At 37.7% G+C, this 23,818-nt stretch overlaps 1 protein-coding gene across 6 annotated transcripts in view; it reads right to left on the bottom strand.

The window, feature by feature from the left end:
- Positions 1 to 23,818, bottom strand: part of limk1a (LIM domain kinase 1a) — an 82,127-nt gene that overhangs the window by 15,490 nt on the left and 42,819 nt on the right. Inside the window, exons 1-8 of one of the 6 annotated variants that reach the window (XM_056757505.1) lie at positions 23,487 to 23,751; positions 13,547 to 13,685; positions 6,681 to 6,790; positions 4,732 to 4,923; positions 4,286 to 4,391; positions 2,899 to 3,086; positions 2,528 to 2,714; positions 394 to 480 (exon numbers count right to left, since the gene is read on the bottom strand). In XM_056757505.1, coding sequence (XP_056613483.1) covers positions 394 to 480; positions 2,528 to 2,714; positions 2,899 to 3,086; positions 4,286 to 4,391; positions 4,732 to 4,923; positions 6,681 to 6,790; positions 13,547 to 13,685; positions 23,487 to 23,512 — 1,035 coding nt within the window. In that variant the 5' untranslated portion in view covers positions 23,513 to 23,751. The other 5 variants (XM_056757504.1, XM_056757506.1, XM_056757508.1 and 2 more) reach the window with 5 other exon arrangements.

The following is a 23,818-nucleotide window of genomic DNA, read 5'->3' as shown; positions in this document are numbered from 1 at the left end:
CAGCGACTGTAAGTGCATTTAAACTGCTCGCTTACTCCAGTAATTTAGGAGAAGCGAACAAATCATCACAAGTCTGCTGTAGTGCGTGAGTCTGCTATTTACCCCGTTACTTTGTTTAAACTGTTGAACTGGACTGTTGCCTGTTGTTAGTTAAGATTATTGGAGCTCGTTTATTTAATGATTTAATGATTAATGAAAATATGTGTTATTATAACAAAATACTGATTTATTTAGTTTATGCACAGTAATCCTGACGGTATTACCTTTTTTACAAAATCTAACTGTAATCTGTAATACTTTTTTGTATACTGATTACATAACGCTGTACTATGTAATCTGTAACTCTCCACCCCTGTGTATGCTATAGTGGCAGTCATTCCTCTGAATACACACCTCTTTAAGGAACGTCCTTTGTGTTTCTTCATCAAAGCGAATGAGCTCCTTCATTACCATCACCTCCCCTGTCTCCCTGTGAGTAACCTGGTGATGACAAAAGCCATGATGTCATCAACATGTGTGACCAACAGATGTGTGTTCTTCAACTGTCCAATATACTGTACACTGTTAACTGCCTGCTGCTTTTTGTACAGGAACAACAGCAACAACAATAGCAGTATGCAGCATGTGTCACATGACCTCGTTATATTGCGTGTTCAAGGGGCATTCAGTTACACTGGATACAAATATTGTTTGACAACCGTAGTCGTTTCTGTGAGCCAAAAATGTAATATTTCGCCCTCATGTCGTTCTAAACCCTCAAGACCACCTTGGGTCTTCGAAACCCAAACTGGGATAGTTTTGATGACATCCATCCAGCTTCCAAACCTCCCATAGACATTGAAGAAATTGTCAAGGTCCAGAAAAGTAGTAAAGACATGGTAAAAATGGTTCAATATAAATTTTATGTGCCCAAAAGAAACAAAAATAACGACTTAAATCAACATAGTTTTCACATCCCCGTCAGTCTCAGAGCACTTCAATGCATGCGCATTCGGGTTGTGTGCCGAACGCCGCATGCATGGTGGTAGACCATGACATTCTGACTAACAACCCGGAAGTCACACTGTGTTTACAATTGGTGTAAGCAGACACAAACTTTGCTGGCACATGTGGCATTTGGCACAAAACCTGGAAGCGCATGCATCGAAATGCTGTCGTGAACTCGTGTTGGAGACTGACAGGAAAGAGTTTGTTGATTAAAGCCATTATTTTTGTTAATTTTGCGCAATTACTACAATGTCTATGAGGAGGCCTGGAAACTGGATCTTAATTTCTGAAGGTGCACTGAGGTCTTAAGGGTTTAGAAGCAAGAGGGTGAGTAAATAATGAAATAATTTTGATTTAATGCTACAGCATATAAATAAGAGATAATCCACGGCTAGACATGCATTAAAGGCTTTTAATGCACGATGTGGATGCAAAGAACCACCCGACGCGAAGCAAAGGCTAGCCGTGGATTATCTCGCTTATACCATGGTAATTTGCCAAGTTAAAGCTTTTATTTATACAGTGTCATTTTAGATCAAACAGGTGAAAATGACGGTTAATTTGGAAAGTTCTTTTTAAATGTACTCAAACTGACTGGAGCTACCCGTGTGTTTAAGGCTTTTACCTCTTTCACCGCCATTGACGAGTTATCTCATCATTAAAAAAAAAACGGTTCCATGCCAAAGACAAGTTATTACAGCAATCCGTGTTAGTACTGTTGTACAGCAGGTGGCGTTTTAACACACCTTTGGGAAAAAGTACAGAATCCCAGAACCTAGAATGTATATGTTTTAGCGGTTTTTAATGATTGTTCTGAGTGTAATCTGGGCGTAATCTTTGAAAAAAAACATTAATTATCTCCGCTGTTTAATCAAAGTGATGCATTTTTGAAGAAACCTACCCACATCTACGGAGTGATAAAATGAAGATAGAAGAATACGTTTTCTTTTGTTTAAAAGTGGAGACTCTGTTCTTTCATTTGCCATATTTTTTGTCCATATATTCTTTACATAAAATTTACTGTGAGCCATAAAGTTGGGTGAAAATGTTAAAAAATGCTGGTGTAGGCTGGAAACTTTTTTTTAAAGAGGCTTACTTTTATACCACACCATGGTATAATGATATTCTAGAGAATTGTGTATTTCTCAATTCATTGCAACAGTTTGGGCAGGGCTCTTTCCTATACCATGATTCCCTATGACAATGCCCCGTGCACAAAGCAAGAGTCACAAAGAAATTATTGTTTCCATCTAGTTTTGAAGAACTTGACTTGAATAGATAGATATGTTTATTAGGAGGGGACGTGCCAATACTTTCATCCATGTCGTGTACAATCTTTCACATAAATGTTGTTTATGTCATGTTTTTGCATTTATGTCATATTGAGAGAGAAATTAAATTGAAGTGCACTTCATAGTATTCAGGGCCGTGTTCTATGTCTGTATAGGCCTACTGCACATTATTCCATGCAAGCAGAAAATTCACTAACATGAAATGCACAAGAGTAAAATGACAGTGGGAGCGCATGTGGTGTGCTCACCTTTATGGCCTGGCCGAAGCAGCCCTTCCCAAGCACCTCTCCATGGATCAGGTCAGAGGCTCTGAATATTCGGTGCATGTGGTTGGACATGACTCGCAGTGACTCTGAACGGCCGATGTCTTTCCTCAGAGACATTGGCGATGGCGTGTTACTGGAGCTGGGGGATTTGTCAATACTGTAGCTGCGCCTGCAGAAACATTTAGTCATTTAGCAGACATTACATTTAGCAGAAACAACACACATCAACTTGTATGTATTCACATTTTATCACAGACACCTTAAAACAAAGTTTAACCATACGTAATATATTCCTCAAGATTTAATTTAAGTTATTGTATCAATATGTAGTTGAAGTGAATTTTGAGGTTTACGTGATCATGCGTGACCGTAGGTTATTGAGCTCCTGACTCGGGGGTCGTGTGATGGGGGTGACGGGACTAGACCCCTCAGAAAGGGGCGTGGGGCCGTCGGTCTGGTCCATAGGCTGCCCGAGGTCATGTGGATCATGTTCAATAGTTAGCTGCAGCAATCGACTGGTTTCCTGAATAAGCAAATCAATCTGACACAAACACAGACAGTCAACTTTGTGTAAATTTCATGCAAATTCATGAAAATGTTGAATTGACTATGCTGCACTTTGTTACTGTACTGTAACTAATGGCACCTATAAAGTGTTCACACTCTAATGTTTCATCCCCCAGCAGCTTGCAGTAGACAAATCAAGTATATATGAACCAAAATTGCTAGTTGACATAAAATATTTCTTTTTTTGCATCTTAAAAGTCCCAAAAGATTGATGAAGTAAACTCGTTCCCATTATAGAGTAATCAAGTAAGAAAATCGTTCCATAACCGTTCGAGTCTCCACGAAAATACCCATCAAACTTTCTATTGACACAGAACTTCTTATTCATTGACCTAGAAGCAAGGTTTAATGGATGTTCCTTGTGATAATTTTTAATACTATAAACTCGAAACGATACGTTTTCAAGGACTTCCCTGTTGAAAACAACCGCATATGCTGGGCTGCGTTCAGCCCCGACAAAACGTTGAAAGACGTTTTTTAAACTGAAACGGTGGTGCAGTTGAACATCCTGTTGTGAAGACGCAAGAGTTGAACTATGGCAGCTGAGATGGCCATTCTTTGTGTTCTTTTTGAAGAATTTTCGGGGCCTGATGAAATCGGAATAAATACGTGTTGAATACTGCAAAATAAATCTCTTCTAATATCTTCAATTGTTGTGTATACCGAGCTGCAGTAGACACATTTAAACTACCTCACAAGGACGTGCATGTTCAAGCTCTCAGCTGCCATAGTTCAACTCTTGCGTCCTCACAACAGTGTGTTCAATAACACCACCGTTTCCATTTAAAAATAGTTTTGCAACATTTTGTCGGGGCTAATCGCAGCCCTGGTTTAAACTGGTCACATGCTAGTTTAAGATGGTCATGTGCTGGTTTAAACTGGTCAGATGCTAGTTTAAGCTGGTCATTTGCTGGTTCCTCACCAGCTAAAACCAGCACATCACAAGTTTAAACCAGCATGTGACCATCTAATACTAGCATGTGACCATCTTAAACCAGCACAAACCAGCATCAATACATACCTTACCCAACATATGGTGTTTTTTCAACAGGGTTTGTTGGATTAAGATAAATAAACTAGATTTTGTGATGATAAGTAAAGTCATTAATTGTGTGAGTAAAGGCGTTTAGCAGGCACACTTCATCGACAGCACATTAGGTTTTAAAAGTTTACCTCATCTAGAGGAACATTCTGAATCGGGGTGCCATTGATCTCGAGTATCCGATCACCAACATGAATAGAGTTCTTCACATCTGGACTGACGCATTCAGAGTCCACCCTTAAAACACAAAACAAACATGCACTCAAACCATAAATAGGTCACACCCATATGGGTAAAATAGCTTTGACATTGTTTTTATACACATAATTAAAATAATTAAATAATATTATTTTATATGTTGTGGGGACTTTCCATACAAATAACCACTTGAATACTGTCCAAACTGTATTTTCTATTCTTCGAACCCTCATCCTACCCTTAAACCAAATCCATAAACAACCTTGCTCCATTTTTCACATTTTCAAATAAACATCACTAAGTTTGTTTAACAACCAATTTGAACCATGGGACCCCACAATGTATAGAAACCTGCACAAACACGGACAGACCCACTCACTTTGTGACTCTGACAGTGTGGTCGGAGCAGTATCTGTTGGGACTCGGCCCCTGATCTATGGACACAGAGAATCCACGCTTGCCATCGGTGGAGGGGGGAATGGACAACAGAGTGACTGTGTGAGGAATCCTAGAGCACGGAGATTCGGGCAGGGTGACAGGTGTCACGATGGTCTGATAATAACAGTGACCACTAGAGGGAGACACAGCAGATTTATTATCATACAAGCTCTTTTCAAGTCACCTAATTTAACATTTATTTATTTTAAACATAAATCTAGTTTATAAGAATGCCTTAGAAAAAACATTGCTGGTTTGCATCTTGAGACAAAACAATAGCACTGACATATGTTACGTTATATCCTACTATTAGTCAATGGTGCCCCAGACATCTCAGTTGCTCATATTTTTCCAAATATGTTTCTTTGTGTTCAAAAGAACAAAGACATGTATACAGGTTTATACACGTTGAGGATGGTTAATTCTTGACAGATTTTTTTTGGGGGGGTGGACTATCCCATTAATACACACAATATCGTATGCATATTAAGGAAAAGAATGTTAGAATAAAATAAATAAATGTTATAATAAAAATCAACAATTTCTCATAAGGACACAAACAATGATATGAATGAACTTTTTTCACATGACATTATCTTTTTTGCTCACCAGCCAATTCGGCTTGTTGATTTCCAAAATTACTACCACTCAGCATTTTCACTAGCCACAATTTTGTTGTTGGGAAAAAACATTTTAAATACATTTTATATTCAGCATGCCTAAATTGACTTTGGCATGCTGAAATGACTTGAGTTATTTAATTAGATTCAATCTCATTATGAGATGTGTGTTGTGTGACGTCGGTCAGTTCTTTGCATTCCGATGAGCAAACACCGGATGGAGGCTATGCTCATGGGAGTTGTAGTTTTGTAGTGTCGCACTGCAATTAGAATTATATTCAACCTGCCAAAGTGGCTGGGCATACAAACAAAGTGGCTTGAACACATCTGGTGGCAATATAGATCTGTGGTGTGTCAAGGCTTCGAAACAATCCGACACTCGTCTCTATTGTGACACCTAGTGGTTCTTTGAGCATGCTGATTTGTAACGCCCTCGACGACGATTCAGAAAAGCCCTGACGAAATAGAACCACGGATTATTTTAGGAAGTCCCGCCACTCAACAGACAGGTTTGCAATAACACCGTACAGGCGTTTCAGTAATAGCAATACCACAGTCCTATCTCCTTGAATGGGGAAGACAGATATTCCTAAATATTATAGGAGTCATTAAATCACTGTGATGTGTTTTTTTTATGTGTTTTAACATCTGTCTGACAACCACATCAGCTTGGTTTCTGTTAACTGAAAGAAAATCAATGTATCCTGTATGAAATGTAATTATTTATAGTGTGCATAGTTTTTAAGACTTAAGGACTCAAACAGGTCTTCTTCAATGAATATTTAGTGTGAAATAGTTCAAACATTATTACCTTGTCTATAACCTATAAGTTTAATTAAGGAAAAAAACGGTGCGCCATAACACAACGTACGACTCGTTTTTTTTTAATAGTATGGTTAGGCTAGATTTCAAGTCAGGTGAGTAATTAGGCATCCAGAAATCACCCCAGATCACATCAAACATTTTTGCCAGCGATTTTAGAAATATCTGCCCATTAAAGTAGATAGGTCTGTGGACTTGCTATGACATAAATAGCTGCCCAGAGGCAACGCAAACATAGCCGCCGAGTGGAACGACCTCTGTAAACGACTTCCATTAATAAGAATACTTCATGTAGTTTATATCACTTCAAGTGAGTAACTCCGATCACTTCAAATATTTCATTTCTGTTCTGGCCAGTTTGAAAAACGCTCCAAACCACTGACCATAACACTTCCGGTTCCCACCCCCAGCTCAAATGTTACGCTCACCATATCACCAATGTGCTCACCAGTAAAGTTTGGAGCGCTCCACCAGAGCGTATGTGTCTCCATCTCCTATAAAAGCTTGACAGTTTAGACACGTGAAGCATTCCGGGTGGTACTTCTGTTCTCCAGCAACCTGTAACACAAAAACACATTCACTTGTGTTACAGATATCAAAACATAAAAGTGAAGAAAACGGGCTTAGATAGGCACATAAGCATATTCAGTAATAAACACGAAAACTTATATTATAGAATACACAATAGAATGTATTATTGCAAATCCTCAATCATTTTATATATTAAGATACATTAGCAACACTAGCTGTGTCAAAATATATGTACAATGTACATTAGTGATTACTTATTTCTGAATGGCTGAATTTCCCGTTTTTTTTTTTTGTTAAAAAAGGCTTCTTTGGGTTATCTTCTTTCAATAGCCTGCATTTTACCCTGAGTAAACATAACATTATTGACCTCATACATATGCAAAAAAAGTACGGTGAGAAATCATTAGATCGGGGGTAATCATTATATCCGAAGAGGTGAGAATGGGGTAAGCATGTGGATAAAGTTCACGCACCTCTAATATCCAGGCAATTGTTTTTTATAAATCCCCTCCTTTAAATATAGAATGAGTAGCACCTTTCTATTGTTAAACTCAGACAAAACAAGTTTCTTTTCTTTTTTCGGTGTTTGCTCACTTGGGGACTGCTGACATCAGAGTTTTGTACTATTAATGTTACGTTAAATGTAACACTTTTTGTAAATTATAACAGCCGATAAAATTGGCATTATTTTCCCAACAATTCATTCATTCTCAAAAAAGGACACATTTCTCAAAACATTTAACACATTGTCTTCTGACACATTTAACACTTTCACATGTTTTAACTTGCATATACATTCTTTTAGTGATTTCTGCAAAACTTTTATATTCTGTATAATGTATAATGTGTAGAAATGGCAGAGTGAAAAACTATTGTTGCATTTGCAGATAATGCGAACATAAGTAGAAATATAAAAATACAGCTTCAGACCGATATCTCGTGGCATTTCAATGTCAGCAATAGTAGAAAAGATAAACTACTGGGCTATTGAACTGCTTACATTACAAATCTACTTTTGTTTTATAATAATAATAATAATAATAATAATATGTAAATGACACCTTCAGAGGGGAAAATGTGACAACGTTATGCTGTGAGGACACTGTAAGCCCACCTCTTTCTCATATGAGCACCCACCTTACAAACCCTCAACCAACGCGGAAAGAACACATAAACCACAAACACGTCAATGGATGAGGAGATTCTTTACCCACCCCCTTGTTGCACTTAATGGAAGATATACAAAACTATAAATAAAACTACAGACGATTAACTCCACAATAACTTTTCATCGGATCTTGTCTTCTGACTTAGCCGTCAAATGCCTTTCATCCAAGACACGTTTTGTGTTTCACTTTTGCCCTCCAGCACACAGACAGCACACATTTCACATGTGACTGTAATCCTGGGAAAGGACCAAACTCAATAAGAAAATAAGAAAAATAAAAAAGTCCCGTGGAAAGTTTGATAAAAGCTTCTGTTCATGGGGATTAGTTCACGTGATGAAAATGGAAATGTTTTTTCCTTCTTTTAGTAAATGCACATGGTTGTGAGTAATGGGGTGGATGGCGGGAAGTCCTATGACAACACTGAGAAGCACATGTTTCCCTTTAGGACAGAAGATATGACTGCGTGACACACTCCACTGAGAAAATACAACTGGAAAATCAGTAGAGGTCATGATGGTGAAACAACACAAATTTAAGAAATTCAACTTGTTTACAGTTATAAGAATTATGACCTGAAGGCATCAATATGTCTGCTGATGGACTGCATCAGTACACAGTAAACTTCACACCAATACTTTCCGCCTTCATGTTTATAGACTTGAATTTTCTCTAGCTTGTTTTTGAGTATTTTGAATAAGCGTTCGCGTGCCGAAGAATGCAGTACAGTACTCTACTCTCAGCCAGTCTTGTCTTTTTGTTCCAAGGTTACCGCAGGATGCAGTTCATGCCCAGACCTGATGGCAGAGCTGAGAATGGGAAGCGATGACCTGACAAGAGCTGAGATGATAGAGCTGGATAAAGGACGCGGCAACTTGAGAGGATTTTTCTACAACACTTCAAATGCTATTAGATTGTTAATGATAATCTTAAATCTATAATTTACCTTATTCGTAAGTTTATTTATTTTTTATTTTAGCCTTGTTGTGCAAGCACTGTTGAGCTTGTGCAGAGGCAGCAGCTTTTGCCAGAGGGGAAATGGAATCCCCTGGTTGGGCCTGGGATCTCATGAGGTTTTTTTTCTCGATTGGAGTTTTGGGTTCCTCGCCACCGTTTGCATATTGTTTTGCACTATTTGCCTGGCCGGGGGGGGCTGCTTTAGAATTTAGAAGTTAGACATAATTAATATTGCATATAAGAATGTTTAGTCCGTTTAATATTTGACCTGTGGTTCTCTCTCCTATGTGTGCTTTCACTGTGCGTGTGTGCGAGTGTGTTTGCGTGTGTTCAATGTGTGTAAGTATGTATGCATATTGTGTGTGTGGAGCATTTGTATGTCTGTCTTCTGTGTTTTCACCTTTTTCTTGTTTTTACAGGTATATGCCTTTAGTTGTTTTTCTTGTATTCAATGTGTCTCATGTACAGCTGCTTTGTAACAATGAAAATTGTAAAAAGCGCTATATAAATAAAGTTGAGTTGAGTTGAGTGCCAAAAAATAGTTTTCGAAAAAATACACTCAAACCAGCTAACCAGAGAAATTATAATGAAAGGCATTACAAAAGAAAAGAATGTGACCAATAATGAACAGAAGGTTTTAGCTGGAAGCCAGAAAGCTCTGTTGTTAAAAAGTCTGTCCAGAGGTGAAACTGGTGGAGGTTATAAAAAGCAAGGATGCACGGGATGCGTTAATAAAGCCTATAAGTTGGTTTCACCCAAGACAAAATCATGGATTGCATACATGTGGTATAAGTCTTTTTTACATTATTTTCTACATTAAGAAAACATTCATATATGAAAGTTTCTAATGCATCATGTGGAAGCGTTAGGGAAAACATTTTTTTACAAACTTCAAGCACATGCTCAGTGAATAAGACCCATAAAGTATTTCACTCCAAACACATCTATACAAACATAAAAAGGCAATGATTTTAATATTGACAAGATCATTGTGGTTACAATGAATGGCGAGGAATTCAGCGCTCAATATGGCCACTCTAGCAACGGTAGTCCGGCCTTTTGCTAAAACTAGCCAATCGACAATCAATAAAGACTGATGATTCTCTGGGGCAGGGCTCTTGTGAGGCGCTTTTCATAAGACTGACAAAAATATTATCAACGTAACATACCAGTTGAGGGAGTTATTTGACTTAATTTTTTTTGAACAAAGGCACTTTAGTAACAGTACACTTTATTTTTTGCACTCTTTCAGACCCCCTAATTTATTGGTGTGTAAATGCAAGTTTTTTTGCTTTGTATGCAAGGAGGGAGTGACTGTTATAAATAAATTGGTTTGTTCAGTTGTCTTGTAATCAGTTTGTCAAAAACAAAAGTATAACAGCAAATAAACATTGGTTCTGCATATGAGGTATCGGGCACATAAACATGCAAATAATTGATATCTGGATCGGTTAAAAAAATATTTATCGGTCGATCACTATTAGTAACCAGTAATTAATTACCCAACACTGTTCAATAGTTCCTGTAACTTAATGTAGATCGTATATAGAAATATTTTCATATATCCACTGGACATAGATCTCATAAAATCATATATTGTAAAAAAAGAGATCTACATTTACATTTACATTTAGGCATTTGGCAGACGCTTTTATCCAAAGCGACTTACATTGCTTTATCCTATACATTTTACATAGGTATTTGCAATCCCATGGGATCAAACCCACAACCTTGCGTTGTTAACACAATGCTCTTACCACTGAGCTACAGGAAAGCTTCTACGTGATCTACGTGATCTCTAAAGTTATTTCAGTAAAATCTTACTCTCACAGCCTTGTCATCATCATGTATGTGTAAAATGAATGATCCTTGTTACCCTGACCGAGGATCTGAAGACTCTCAACACTGGTAACCATTCTAGATTCAGACAACATTACTAGCAGCTTTCGAATCAGTTAATACTGGAAGCCAATCAAAAGAGGACTTGAGAAATAAATTACTGAAGGTTCCTAAAGTACGTTTTGAACGAAATGCTGATGGAGAGGCTTCAGTTACAGATAACAGATGGTACAAAACTATGAATTTATAATACTGGCCATCATTTTCATCATCTTACTGTAAAATAATAATTTGGCTATAGGCCTTAGCTGAAATGTCCTTGGGTCAGAAATCACAAATATAAACACATGAGGACAGTGCGACAACCCAGAAAAGCAGTCAAGGCTGAGAGTCCATCAAACTACTATGAGATTTAAAAAGCATGTTTCGAATGAAACGTTTTGAAGTAAATGAACGAAAGCATGAAATTCTAGGGATGTTTGATCAGACATAAACAGGGTTGTGATGTCATGACAGATGTGTGACCGAAAGTGTCCTACCTTCTCTCTCTTCGAGAGTCTCAGACAGCAGAAGCTCCAATAAACCAGATCCCCGACCATGACAGCCAGTGGCTAAAGCAATCAGATCATTTCAGCGAATGTGGCATGCTTGAATTAAAACACACCAGCAGCAAAGAGCAAGAGACAGAGAGAGACCCACTCACCCCACACGCCCAGCGCTGAGCTCATCACGGAAAGCTCTGTGTCACACTCTCTCTCCATCCTAGTGGGTAATTTCATTTCCTGGAGAGCTCATACACGTCTGCGCAGACACACACACACACACCTCCCCCACTCATCGCAGCCCTCCGGCTAATACACAGTTGGAACTCACTGCTTTGAGGAAAACACGGTCAAATCTATAGTCAAGTTACTATCGGCAATGAAGAGCTACTAGCTATTGACTTCATTTGTAATCAATTGGCAAATCTACACATTTTTTACATAGGCAGGAAATTATATTAATAATAACACATTGATAATTACACATTGAACGTTGTGCCTAAAATAGTTGATTACAGTGCTTTGTTTCCATATCAAATCATAATTAAGATACAGCACATGTATTTATAACATTATACTCCCATTTTTGGGGGTGCGTTCTTGGATCTTGCTGTGAGATTGATTGATCAGGGTGATGATTTCTGACCTCAATGCCAACACTAGCTGCCCTCTGAACCCGTCAGACATCACATGTCAATAGTCCAAACAGGGCTTTCCATTTTCACATGTGCATGCTGGGATCAAACTTTGAGACAACCAACATAAAGTCAGGTCGACATGAAAGCTTACGCCTGTTCAGACTAAACCATTTTTTAGCTCATGTTTGGCACGATCCGTTGTAAAGTGCCCTTCAAAAACTCAAATGTTTTATCAGAAAAACATACTTTAGGGAATGAGTCAATCTGAAATTGCTGACAACAGACTAGTGCTGTGAAATGTCCAGTAAATATAGTAAATATAAATATTGATTATATAGTGTATTGTAAACAAATGTATCTCAAGGTGGATTAAAGTGATAGTTTACACAAAAATGAAAATTCTATCATCATTCTTGTCATTTCAAACTGTATGACTTTCTTTCTACCGCAGAACACAAAAAATGGTAGCTGTGGTCAAACTGTGGTCTTACCTTCCTCACGATCATTAAAGACTGATAGAACATTATAGAAAAAGTGTGAGGGCAGGATGCTGGGAGGAAGGGTGAAACCCATTTTTACCCTCATGCATTTCTTCCTGTTAGCTGCACCTCTATGTTTTATAAACAGTGTGTGTGTGCTAAACAACAGTTATAAATTCAACAGTGCAGAATGTGTCTGCTTTGTGTGTTGCTGTATTAACAAATAATATCTGGAGCCCAGATATACGGCCTTCACTTCATGCAGGAGGTGAACAGACTGTAACAAGATCAAGGTTAGACGTAAACCTGAATAAAAGTGCACCACAGCTAATAAGCTCTCCCTGTTTTTCATAAACATTTACTGAGTAACTTTTAATTAAAGTTAATCACATTTATTTATCATTGGAGTTTGGGTTCCTCATCACAGGGCCGTGTTGGCTTGCTCACCGGGAGACTGTTGATATTAGATTAGCTTAATAGTTCTGTAAACTCCGTTAACATCACTTTATTAGAATGATTTCGCTTGTTCCAGAAACACCATGCACTGTACTGTGTTTTACCCTTTCTGTTTTTCTTATTTTCTCTCCTGTAAAGCAGCTTTTGAACAATGCACACTGTGAAAGCGCTTTATAAATCAAATTGAATTTAAATATTATATATGGAGAACTAATGATAAAAATCTTTCATCTGTAACCTCAGGAGAGGCATGCTATTATTTCATTTTTGATGATAAGATGGTAGCGTTCTTTGTTTACAAAACGTTACTGTAGGACATCCGAAACAAAAGAGTAGTTTCTAATTTTATATTTCTGTATGTGACCGAATGTTTGGCATTTAGCGTACTCATGCATTTCTTTTAATGCGTTTCATTTGAGCATGAAGAGTAGATGGCAAGAGTTTGTGATGATTCAAGCACAACACAGGCTATTTTTAAAAGCCTGTAATTCTTGTAGAAACACAAAGCTAGCAGTGAAACATTCCTTTCATTGACACATTTTTCAAAGCACACAAAAGCGCTCTTTCCTTCATCTTGTAAGATAACTGTGAATGGCGTATTGTAGAGTTGCATAACTGGGGAAACCCCTAGACTGCCGGACTGAAAACAGGATTTTGGAGTGAGGAGAGATGAGACAGGTCTGGATTCTGACGGGTTTGGACTCACCATAATGAGTCCAGTGGTGATGGGCTCCGAACATCCGTGACACAGCTCTCCGAATTTAGCCCAGTAATCCTTCTTACAGAAGAGACGGCCATCCTTTTCATAGTACCAGTGTGACAGGGATGCCCCGCACTCACAGCACCTGCAAGACAACAGTAAGGTCAGAAATCAATGTATTTAAGCCATTAGGAATCAGATGGTTCGGTAACCCCAAATATAAAAAAATCTCATTGCAATTCCAAACTATTATCATTTATACATTTTAAACTCGGAAATAGCCTCCCCAGCCATCTCTTTAATCAAGCATTCATCTAATTCACATTCTAAACAAGTATTGTCTGCAATATAGTTGGCTTGTCATACCGCATCATACGGTTTTATTTTATTTCAGTTTCTGTGAGCAGCTTGACAGTTTGTCGGGTTCCCGAGAACACCAGAGGCTGTCAGTCCCAGCTCTGGATCTGGCCTGATGCTCATCTCAGTTCAACCAGATGCTCATGCTTCTACTACCTTCTGATGACTACAGCCACAACCTAAAGGAAACCAAAGCCAGTGTAATATGGGACAGAGCTGTAAAAAAAATTTCTATTCCCACAAGCTCTCTTTTCACACATATATATTTCTGTTGAATCTCATGGCTTACAGTATTCATTCTCTTTGAAGTTGCAGCAGTGTTACATGTCAGAGGAGAACTGTTTCTCCTGATTGAGTCTGGTCTCTCCCAAGGTTTTATCCTCCATATCCTAAGTTTGGTGGAGTTCTGGTTTCTTGGCACTGTCGCCACTGGCTTACTCCGTGGGAGACTGGTGATTTTGCTTCTTGGGGTTTATACTCCGAAAACATAAATATCGTACATTTAACTTTGCATTTACATTTACAATTCATGAAACTGATCACCATTTAAAATGCTTTGATTGTTAAAGCTGACCCGGTCTGTTGGATTGGGTCCCCGCTTAGAGTGTGTGTTTGAAGATGTCCCACCCATAACATATCAGCCTCTCAGTGCACGTGTATTCAAAAAACTTTGGCTTTGAGCAATTAACAGTAACAATGGCGTCAACTTCACTTTATCAGTTAATAACATGTGGATCGATCGAACTGTAACGGAGGTCTGCTAGTTGACGTGCAAATGTCAATCTTTGTTAGAGATCGCAATTTTTTCCCTACTATGGCGAGGGAAATGACCCCGGACCGAATGGCGTGAGACTGGTTATATTAATTAACAGAAGCGTTAGTTTTGCCTTTTTATATTGGACCAGAGTTGGATAGTAAAACAAGCAGATTGACTAGGAGACATTTGCAAGCAGGACTTCAAAGGACGTTTCATAGAAGATTTTTAGACAGAGGTATGCCATCACACACACAACATCAGTGTATTACACAGAACAGCTTTAACAGCCAATGTTAAAGTCATGGAAGCTGTGATTTGACCGTTGGTTATCTTAGAATGTATAGCTGAATTCTTATTACCAGCTGTAAGACTGTGATGAAAGTGAAAGTAGCTTAGCTCAGTCAAATGTTTAGAAATCTCTAATAACCGAACACTACTCCAGCAGATCTTCCTCTTCTCTAAGGAAGGCCTCACCCCTTTTTTGGCTTATTCCTTTGGGCGGAGGATATTAAAAGCACTCGGAATAGTGACATCATGTACCCGGGAAGTAGAGGACTGTAGTCCGATCCAGCAGTTCTCTGTAGTCCCATAAAAGCAAATTCTGTTAAAGACAATATCTCTGAACTTTGAGCTTTATCCTTTTGCAGGTATTGTTTAAGCTCTTACAGCAACATTACACACTAACTAAACGTTGAAAATGGGATTGCGGGGAACGTGCTCTTTAAAGACTACTACTAACAAAAAATCTTTTGTCAGATGACCAAGAAATTGCTGTAGTATCCTTTAACGAAAATTGGCCAAAGGTGCATAGGATACCATGTTTATTTATAGATTTATGCACTTCTGTTCTATATTGTGTTGCATTTGCAATATCATTGTTTTTTTTAGTTCTTGTCAACTTCATCTACTGTCATGTAAGTAAAAGCAGTTTAATTTTCCCTAAAGCTCAACTTTACATTTTGCTCATTCGGCACTCTTTTAGGTTGTATATTGTAATAGACACTGAGCTGTCAAATTACTCTGTTGCTTAAACCTCTTATTGGGATTCAAGAATAGTGTTTTGAATTGATCTCACCAGCGTCTGAGACTATGTCGCAGTATGAGTGTTTCGGAGGACTTGTGTGTCATCGTTGGGGAAAATATTTGCTTTTTCACAAAGTTTTAATGGTTTTGAGTGGAGAGCTTCATTTTAACCTGAAAATAGGATGTTGAGACATTCTACAGTATATGTGTGTGTGCGCGTGTGTATACAGTATCTATCTTAACAACCTTAATAATCAATAGCACCAGGAGAATGGTGCATTTCATGAACATTGCATTAAATTTACTACAAGTGGAAATTACAGTACGTGTCAGAATGACATCAGGTTGCGCTAAAGATTGGTACAATAGCACATGATGAACACAGACTACGTGGTGGTAAACTCTTAACATGACCAGAATTACATGAACATAATCCTTCTTGCGTCATATGTGTGTGCTGTCACAACACTAGCCAGAGGCGAATATCTTCTTGTCATATCCGTCAATTAGAGACAGTATGAATAAATTTGATCGGACCCTGAGGGAGTCAAACTCTTAATTTAATGACCATCTAGCTCTCAATGACCTCTGAACTGTGATAAAGTCAGATAACTAAAGCTCATCCTAAACTGCTGTAAACCCTACAGCTGGCCATCTTAACTCACACAGCACTCAGGGGTGGGCCAGTGTTTTTTCAGGATGGTGTGGTATAATGTAGACAGTTGAAATAAGCAGGAAACTCATAGAGAGACTCAGGTCAAAGTGTCACCCCATTCATGCACAACAATGAAATTCAATAATAATGACCTTACACACTTGACTAAGCAAGTGAAATACTTTGGCAAACCATGCAGTTCCTAATCTTCACATAACAGGCGAGTCTGAATGATTGTTTCCGGCTGTAACCAATATTACGCCACCAATGTTGTAAACAGAACTTACATTAAGTCTATAATGTTCCTGTAAGGGACTGGTTCAAATGACCCTAACATATGCTTTACTAAGCAAATGCCAATAACTGGGCCTTCTGCATTGAAAATTGTAAGAAGGACACCTTCGACTGTTTTTTGTCTACTGGACCCTATTAGATAATCACAAACAGGAATGTGTCTGGCTGGTAAAAAGAATACTGGATAATCTTCATCATGTTCATTCAGAGAAAGGTAGAGATGAAAGTACAGACCAACAGGGGTTTTCTCAACCCTTCCAACATAAATATCCTCTAGATCATTCACTACATTTACTGCAATTCAGCCAACCTGGCAAACAAAATGCAATTAAGCAGCTCTTTAAAGAACCGAATAGAATAATCACGGCTGATAGTATAACAAGTGTTAAAGCTATTCTAAACTTTATTTTCATATTATGCATAATAACATGATATTATCATGCTTAACGTTTTTTATTATCTTTACTTAATTACTAAGTTATTTGAATAATTCTTTAGACTCTGCCAGCTCTCTGCAATGAAGAAACTTTATGTCTTTGATGTCTTAAGTGACTTTTTCAGTCAAGGTACAGGCGCTCCGTCTGTTGACATGAGAGATGGTACATTTCAGGGTGACAGTATAATTTATCCTTGGATAGAGATGAGAAAGAACAAAAGTTAAACCCTGAAGAGATAAATACGTTCAAGTTGCCATGAAACGTAAGTTGAGATGTCTAAATGTTAATATGTATATCAGAGTTTAACGGCTTTTGGAATTAGAAAACTGTAGGGTGGGTCTTAAATTCATCCTTCCAGATTTGATTGGATTGATGGCAGTTGGAAGCTCGGACATTGAACACTATACATACAATCCAGCCCTCAGTCCGAGACATACGTCATGCAGAGAAGAGAAGTCGTTTAGAGAGGGAGGGGAAGTTTTAGATTTTAATGAAAGATTATAAGGCACATGACCTCCACGAATAGATCATTGAGTGACATAAAGCGTTTTATAAATAGGAACAAGTTTGTTTGGAGGTGGAGAGAATGTGAACAGACGACAAGCATTTTTATTTGTGGGTGGGTTGGGTAACCATATCAGTTTCATAGTTACTCACCACACAAACGTCTAAAGCAGACATGTTTCACCAGGGAAAGTTTATTTTTTCTCACAAAAGCTCACTTAACTCAATGAAATCGAAAAAGATTCACCCCTGTGTAATTTACAGTAACAGCATGACAAAATGAAAGTGTTAGCCCTGTATTGTTGGGAGAAAGGAGGGAACTGCTATTCAAGACCCTAGGGTGTTTTTATGGTGTTTGCCAGGTTGTTTATAGTCCTGATATTTTATCATGTCTTGTCAATTATAACAATATAACATAATTACAAGATTGTGCATTCCCTTTCAAAAAAATTATTGTATTCAAGTATGTCATTTGTGTACTACATTAAACTTCAAATAAGAAAGTATACTTTCAGTCTAACTCTTTTCAAAAACATATTTTAAGTACATCTTGGAAATATATATTTAACTTCACTTGACTTCAAATTGGTCTATGCTTGTTCTTAATCTGTTTTATACTTATTCTCAATCAATCTTAAAAGTATAAAGAAGTATTCTTGGCTCATAGTTGTGTTTATTCGTTTAATTGAGCATGTATTTTGACAGGCTAGGTTGGATAAAACACAGTTAACGCTGTTAGTGCTGAACAGAATCCCAAGAAGGCACAAACGTACAGCAAACATTTCGTATACTTTATGTATCTGATACACAAATATACTGAAAATACATTTTGTTGTGTAACAGCATACTGTAGCTTTTGTTCAGTGTCTTGTTTAGGTTCTAAATACATATATACTGCTTGTGATAATACTGTTATGTGTCAGCAGTTTCTTTATGCTTACTATGCCCTTCCCAGAATGCAACGCTTCAGTGCCTTTTCTGTCAGTCTGAAGAATGAATTGCCTTCTTAGTTTGACTAAGAAGGAGTGAGATCTGACTTATTCAGAGAAAACCAAATTAAGTCAGCAGACTAATAAAAAACAGCAGCATTATTTTTTCTCATTTGACTGACAGTGATCATTCACAGCGACAAAGCCTGTATCTGCATCTGCATGTGATCAGAACATTTAAAAAACTTGAATATGGGAGTACAGTATGTTGGATTATTATAACTATTTGAGTCTATTTAGTGTATTTCTGCTTTCTGAATTGTAACTCAGTATTAACACGCTCTTAACTTTAGAATTAAATTAGTATGCTTAATAATGCAACATTTGACCGCATGTTTCAGTTATTTATGAGTTAGAGGAGATTGTTTGTCAGCATGCTAACAAAATTTGCGTGACATCACGTTTGCGATACAAAGGTTAGCACCAAGGTTACGTTTCTATTTAGTCTATTTAGTGTATTTCTGCTTTCTGAATTGTAACTCAGTATTAACACGCTCTTAACTTTAGAATTAAATTAGTATGCTTAATAATGCAACATTTGACCGCATGTTTCAGTTATTTATGAGTTAGAGGAGATTGTTTGTCAGCATGCTAACAAAATTTGCGTGACATCACGTTTGCGATACAAAGGTTAGCACCAAGGTTACGTTTCTACTGCCTACAGGTACAAGATGTTGCATTTACTCGTTTGTTTTGTAGAAATATATTCAGTTTGATCTTGAGAGTATGTATGTATATGAAATAATTATAAAACGCATGTCAGTGCATTACAGTGTATTAAAGTGCAGGTACCAAACCAGCAGGATAGGAACGACCCATGACGTAAGCAGACACTGATTGGGCGAACATCTGCTGTTTGTTGTTGTTTGTCCTTAAAATAACATGTTGCATGTGTGAATTTATAAAACGGTCAGTTCTCGTGCTTAATTCTGATTGGTTGATTAGAGTTCTAAACCGTTAAAAAATACTCCTATTTATAACGGCTGACTGCATTACATAGCCTAAATATCACTTTATTTACATAATTTTATGAAACCTTGCTGCGCATATGGAATAACCGTTTTATAAAAGCAATAAGCCCCAAGAAGCAGTGGGTTACACTGGCTTCGCGTCGTGCCACAACGCCCTTAGCTGTTATATAATGCACTGTAACCCACTGCTTCTTAGGGCGTCAGAGTAAGCAGTTGCTTTAGTAAGCAGTCTGCCGATTTGTAAAGCTGAAACTGAACGAATAACAGAGTTATTGGCTTGGGAAAAAAGGAGTCGACTCTGAATCACGCGAACAGTCATCTGCCGTTCTAATTTCAGTTCCGGGTCATATTTGGTAGACCAATCAGATCAGAATACTTAGGCTGACAGAAAGGAAGGGATTAGACAGATGTATCACCGAACAAATAATTTGAGAGTCAGTCAAGAAGTGATATAATAATAACTGCTTATTATTAGAAAATTAAAGTGTTTTTACACCGTGTTTGTACGTAAACTTGTTGTTGGACACTCCAAAAACAAAAGTAGGACCTTAAAAATCAAAAAAATATTCCTGTCGACTGTTTTATGTCATTAAATATATATCTTACGTTTTTATAATCTGAAGAACCTTTTTCTCCGCAAAGAACCTTTCTTCCGATGTTAAAGGTTATTTACGGAACCCTTTAGACAAAAACTATTTTTCTATGGCATCGCGAAGCACCTTTATTTTTAAGAGTGTAGCTTCTTTTTGCCTAGAAAAAAAAAGTTATTAGTAGAAATCATGATTTTTTATTATTAAACTGTTTACTGTAAACTAATTAATTGAACTATAGCAAACAATTTGAGTTGAATTTCAAGTCACACCACATGTATTCGGCTCTGATTTGGACTTATCTTTATGCAGTCAAGTTCTTCAACATTGCAAGAATTCATTATTTATTTTTGACCCTTGCCTTATACAAAGACGGATTGTCATGTCGGAATAGGAAAGGACCTGTCCAAACCGCCACACAATTCCCTAAAATATCATTATATGCTGTAGTATTTAAATTTGTATTCATGCAAATGACTAAAGTAGTCAAAGTTGCTCATTAGAAGGGGGTGTCCCAATACTTTTGTCCATAAAGTGTAACTCATATTTCTTTCACCTTGTGAGACTGTTTATATCAGAGTGCGGATGCGTATGGATCTTACGCAACATGCATGCAGTGTAATTTTAGCCGGTAAGAAGAGTCACATTCTTTTTCACTGTTATCAGAAATGTAGTCTGTCACATTGTCCGATTACAGTTGAAAGAAAAAGTATGTGAACCCTTTGGGCTTACTTGGATTTCTTCATAAATTGGTCATAAAATGTGTTCTGATCTTCATCTAAGTCACAACAATAGAGAAACACAGTCTGCTTAAACTAATACCGCACAAACATTATACGTTTTCATGTTTTTATTGAATACAACATGTAAACATTCGACTTTTGTAGCCCTTTCCAGCTTTATGTAAGTCAACAATTCTTGATCGTAGGTCTTCTGAGAGCTCTTTTGTGCGAGGCATGGTTCACATCAGACAACGCTTCTTCAGAACAGCAAACTCAAAACTGGTGTGTGTTTTTTATTGGACAGGCCAGCTATAATCAACACATCCAATCTCATCACATTGATTGGACCCCAGGTTGGCTGACTCCTGGCTCCAATTAGCTCTTGGAGAAGTCATTAGCCTAGGGTTTCACATACTTTTTCCACCCTGCACTATGAATGTTTACATGTTGTATTCAATAAAAACATGAAAACGTATAATGTTTGTGCGGTATTAGTTTAAGCAGACTGTGTTTCTCTATTGTTGTGACTTAGATGAAGATCAGAACACATTTTATGACCAATTTATGAAGAAATCCAAGTAAGCCCAAAGGGTTCACATACTTTTTCTTTCAACTGTATGTGTTTTATGCTTTGTGTTTGAATGAGGAACCTTTTTCGGCTACAGTCTGACACCTTTCTGGATGTTGCTTTTAATGTTTCTGGCACAATTTAGAAATACATACTTCTTCCTGTTGTAAGCTGCAAACAGTAAATCTACGCAATCTGTCCAATGACATGAGTCCTTTTTGTCACACCCTGACAGTTGGGTGGTAAAAAACAGAAGTGAAATTTCAAGGACAATACACACCCCTTTAACTGCTCATCAGATTAACAATAATCATATGCACTCAAAATAAAGGGGCTACATGATGCCACAGAAAGAAAAAATAAAAAGGCTGTTTTACGATAAAAATCCAGGAATGCAATGATGCCGTGTCACAAAACGGCCAAAAAGTGTGTCTGTCTCTACACGCCTAAAGAGAGGCGATTAGTCTAAAGCATATCAGGCATAAGATAATATATATACAAGAGTGGAGAACTAGGCCTACACTCTTAAAAACGAAGGTAACCAAAAGGTTATTCACAGCGATGCTATAGATTTACCATTTTTGATTCCACAAGGAACCATACAGTCAAATGTTCTTTAAAGAACTACCTCTTTCTTATTTTTATAATCTGAAAAACTGTTTTGCCACTGAAAGGTTCTTCAGATGGTAAAGGTTCTTTATGGAAACAAAAAATTCTTCTATGGAATCAAATAACCTTTTGAAGCACCTCTGTTTAAGAGTGTAAAGTCACAGGGAATGAAATTACTTAATTTATTTTCGGTCTATGTTTGTGTTAATGTATGCTTTCATAAAGCCTTTTTAAAGCAAAGTTGTTTAGCCAAAGCAGTAAACAATTTTCTTCTTTGAGTTTACAAGTTTGCACTAACGTAAATAACAAATAAAATATGAATGAATCCATGTTGGCGATGGAGTGGCAAAGGGATGTTGTGAAACTGTCACAGGACATAGGTGGGGCCAGACACAATGATTACATGCATGATCATGCTCCTCCCAAACTTTGTTAAATAAACTCGATGTCGATGAGTACAGTATGTTCTATCTGCTCCTTTTTTAGACTTGATTAAGCAAATCAAATCCCTTTATTGTAACTCAACTATATACACAAGTGCAAGGGTAGGTGAAAACATGTAAATGTTAAACATGTAAAAACTAGTAAATGACCAACATGGCAGTATGACAGATATGTTAATTACAAATATTAATGTTGATTTAGAACAGACAGGGCTGTGCGATTAATCGTAACTAGATTTTTAATTTCGGCTACTAATGATTATGAAAACAATGCAATCAATGAAAACCGTTTATTGCACCTCTGCCGCATTCTGTCCGTCACATATTCCTTTCCTTCACACCTGTGCACTTTCCTTCCTCCCTGAACACTGTGGGTTTGTCTCGAGTAAATGTACAGTATACAGAGAAAGAAAATGTGTGTGTAGAACAGCTGGGCTGAGAAAGTGAAACTGAACTTTGAGGCAGACGTGTGCGTCCGATGAAACCATTAAAATGTCATTGTAGGTAAGGTTTCATCCACAAATAATTAAAATAATACATACTTACATTCTGCCCTTGAGGCGACGGTAGCGCTGATGTCTGCAGTACATTAAGCGGACTTTCTTGTGGGCTTCCGGAAGAACGCTCATGTTAAAGCCTTGAGAGGGACCGATTATCTCGACGATTAGCTCAAAGCAGACGCAGCTAGACCTCTCGCTCTTTCATCTAAGGCTGTGTTCTGGGTTGTCATTTGCTCATTTCCTGTTCTCGGCGCACACTTACAGCTTCATGGGAGCCAATGTGACCCCATGACACAGACTTCTTCACCTCTCTCATCTGCAGCCACTACAGTATTTACCGTCTCGCAGATAGCACTGACCAAAAAGTACCAACGTATATCATAGCAATATCAGTGTTCTGTATACTGTACCCTGGAGTTAATTGACATGCTATACTGTGCAATATGTGGACAACATTCGAAGATGGTACCACCACACACAGTACAGATTTTGAATGATAAGAACTAGCTTGTAAAAAGTCAACCTACCTTGCTCTGCGATGCCGAAATGCCATCAGAGTGGATTTTCTCAGTCTCTGGGATCAATACAAAAGATTTGTCTGAGAGAAGTCAAGGATTAAATGATGCTACATGTGTAGTTCCTAATGTAGTTGTGGGTTGGTTTCAGGTCAGGTGATCTGACCCTCAATAAACGCATTTCTCTGTTAGTCTGACTGTTATTGTCTGTTAGTGGTAATATTTTGCATTACTTCCCCAGTCACGTCAGGAAGTGTGCTAGTGCAGAGAACAGCAGTTTCAAAACTAAACCTTGATGTTTGCTTGCCAGTAGGAATGGACGCGACTACCCAAATAGTCAGACG

This window comes from Triplophysa dalaica, chromosome 9 (genome assembly GCF_015846415.1).
Source record: "Triplophysa dalaica isolate WHDGS20190420 chromosome 9, ASM1584641v1, whole genome shotgun sequence".
In the NCBI taxonomy this organism is placed as follows: domain Eukaryota; kingdom Metazoa; phylum Chordata; class Actinopteri; order Cypriniformes; family Nemacheilidae; genus Triplophysa; species Triplophysa dalaica.
This window is presented reverse-complemented; position numbering and strand designations above follow the sequence as displayed.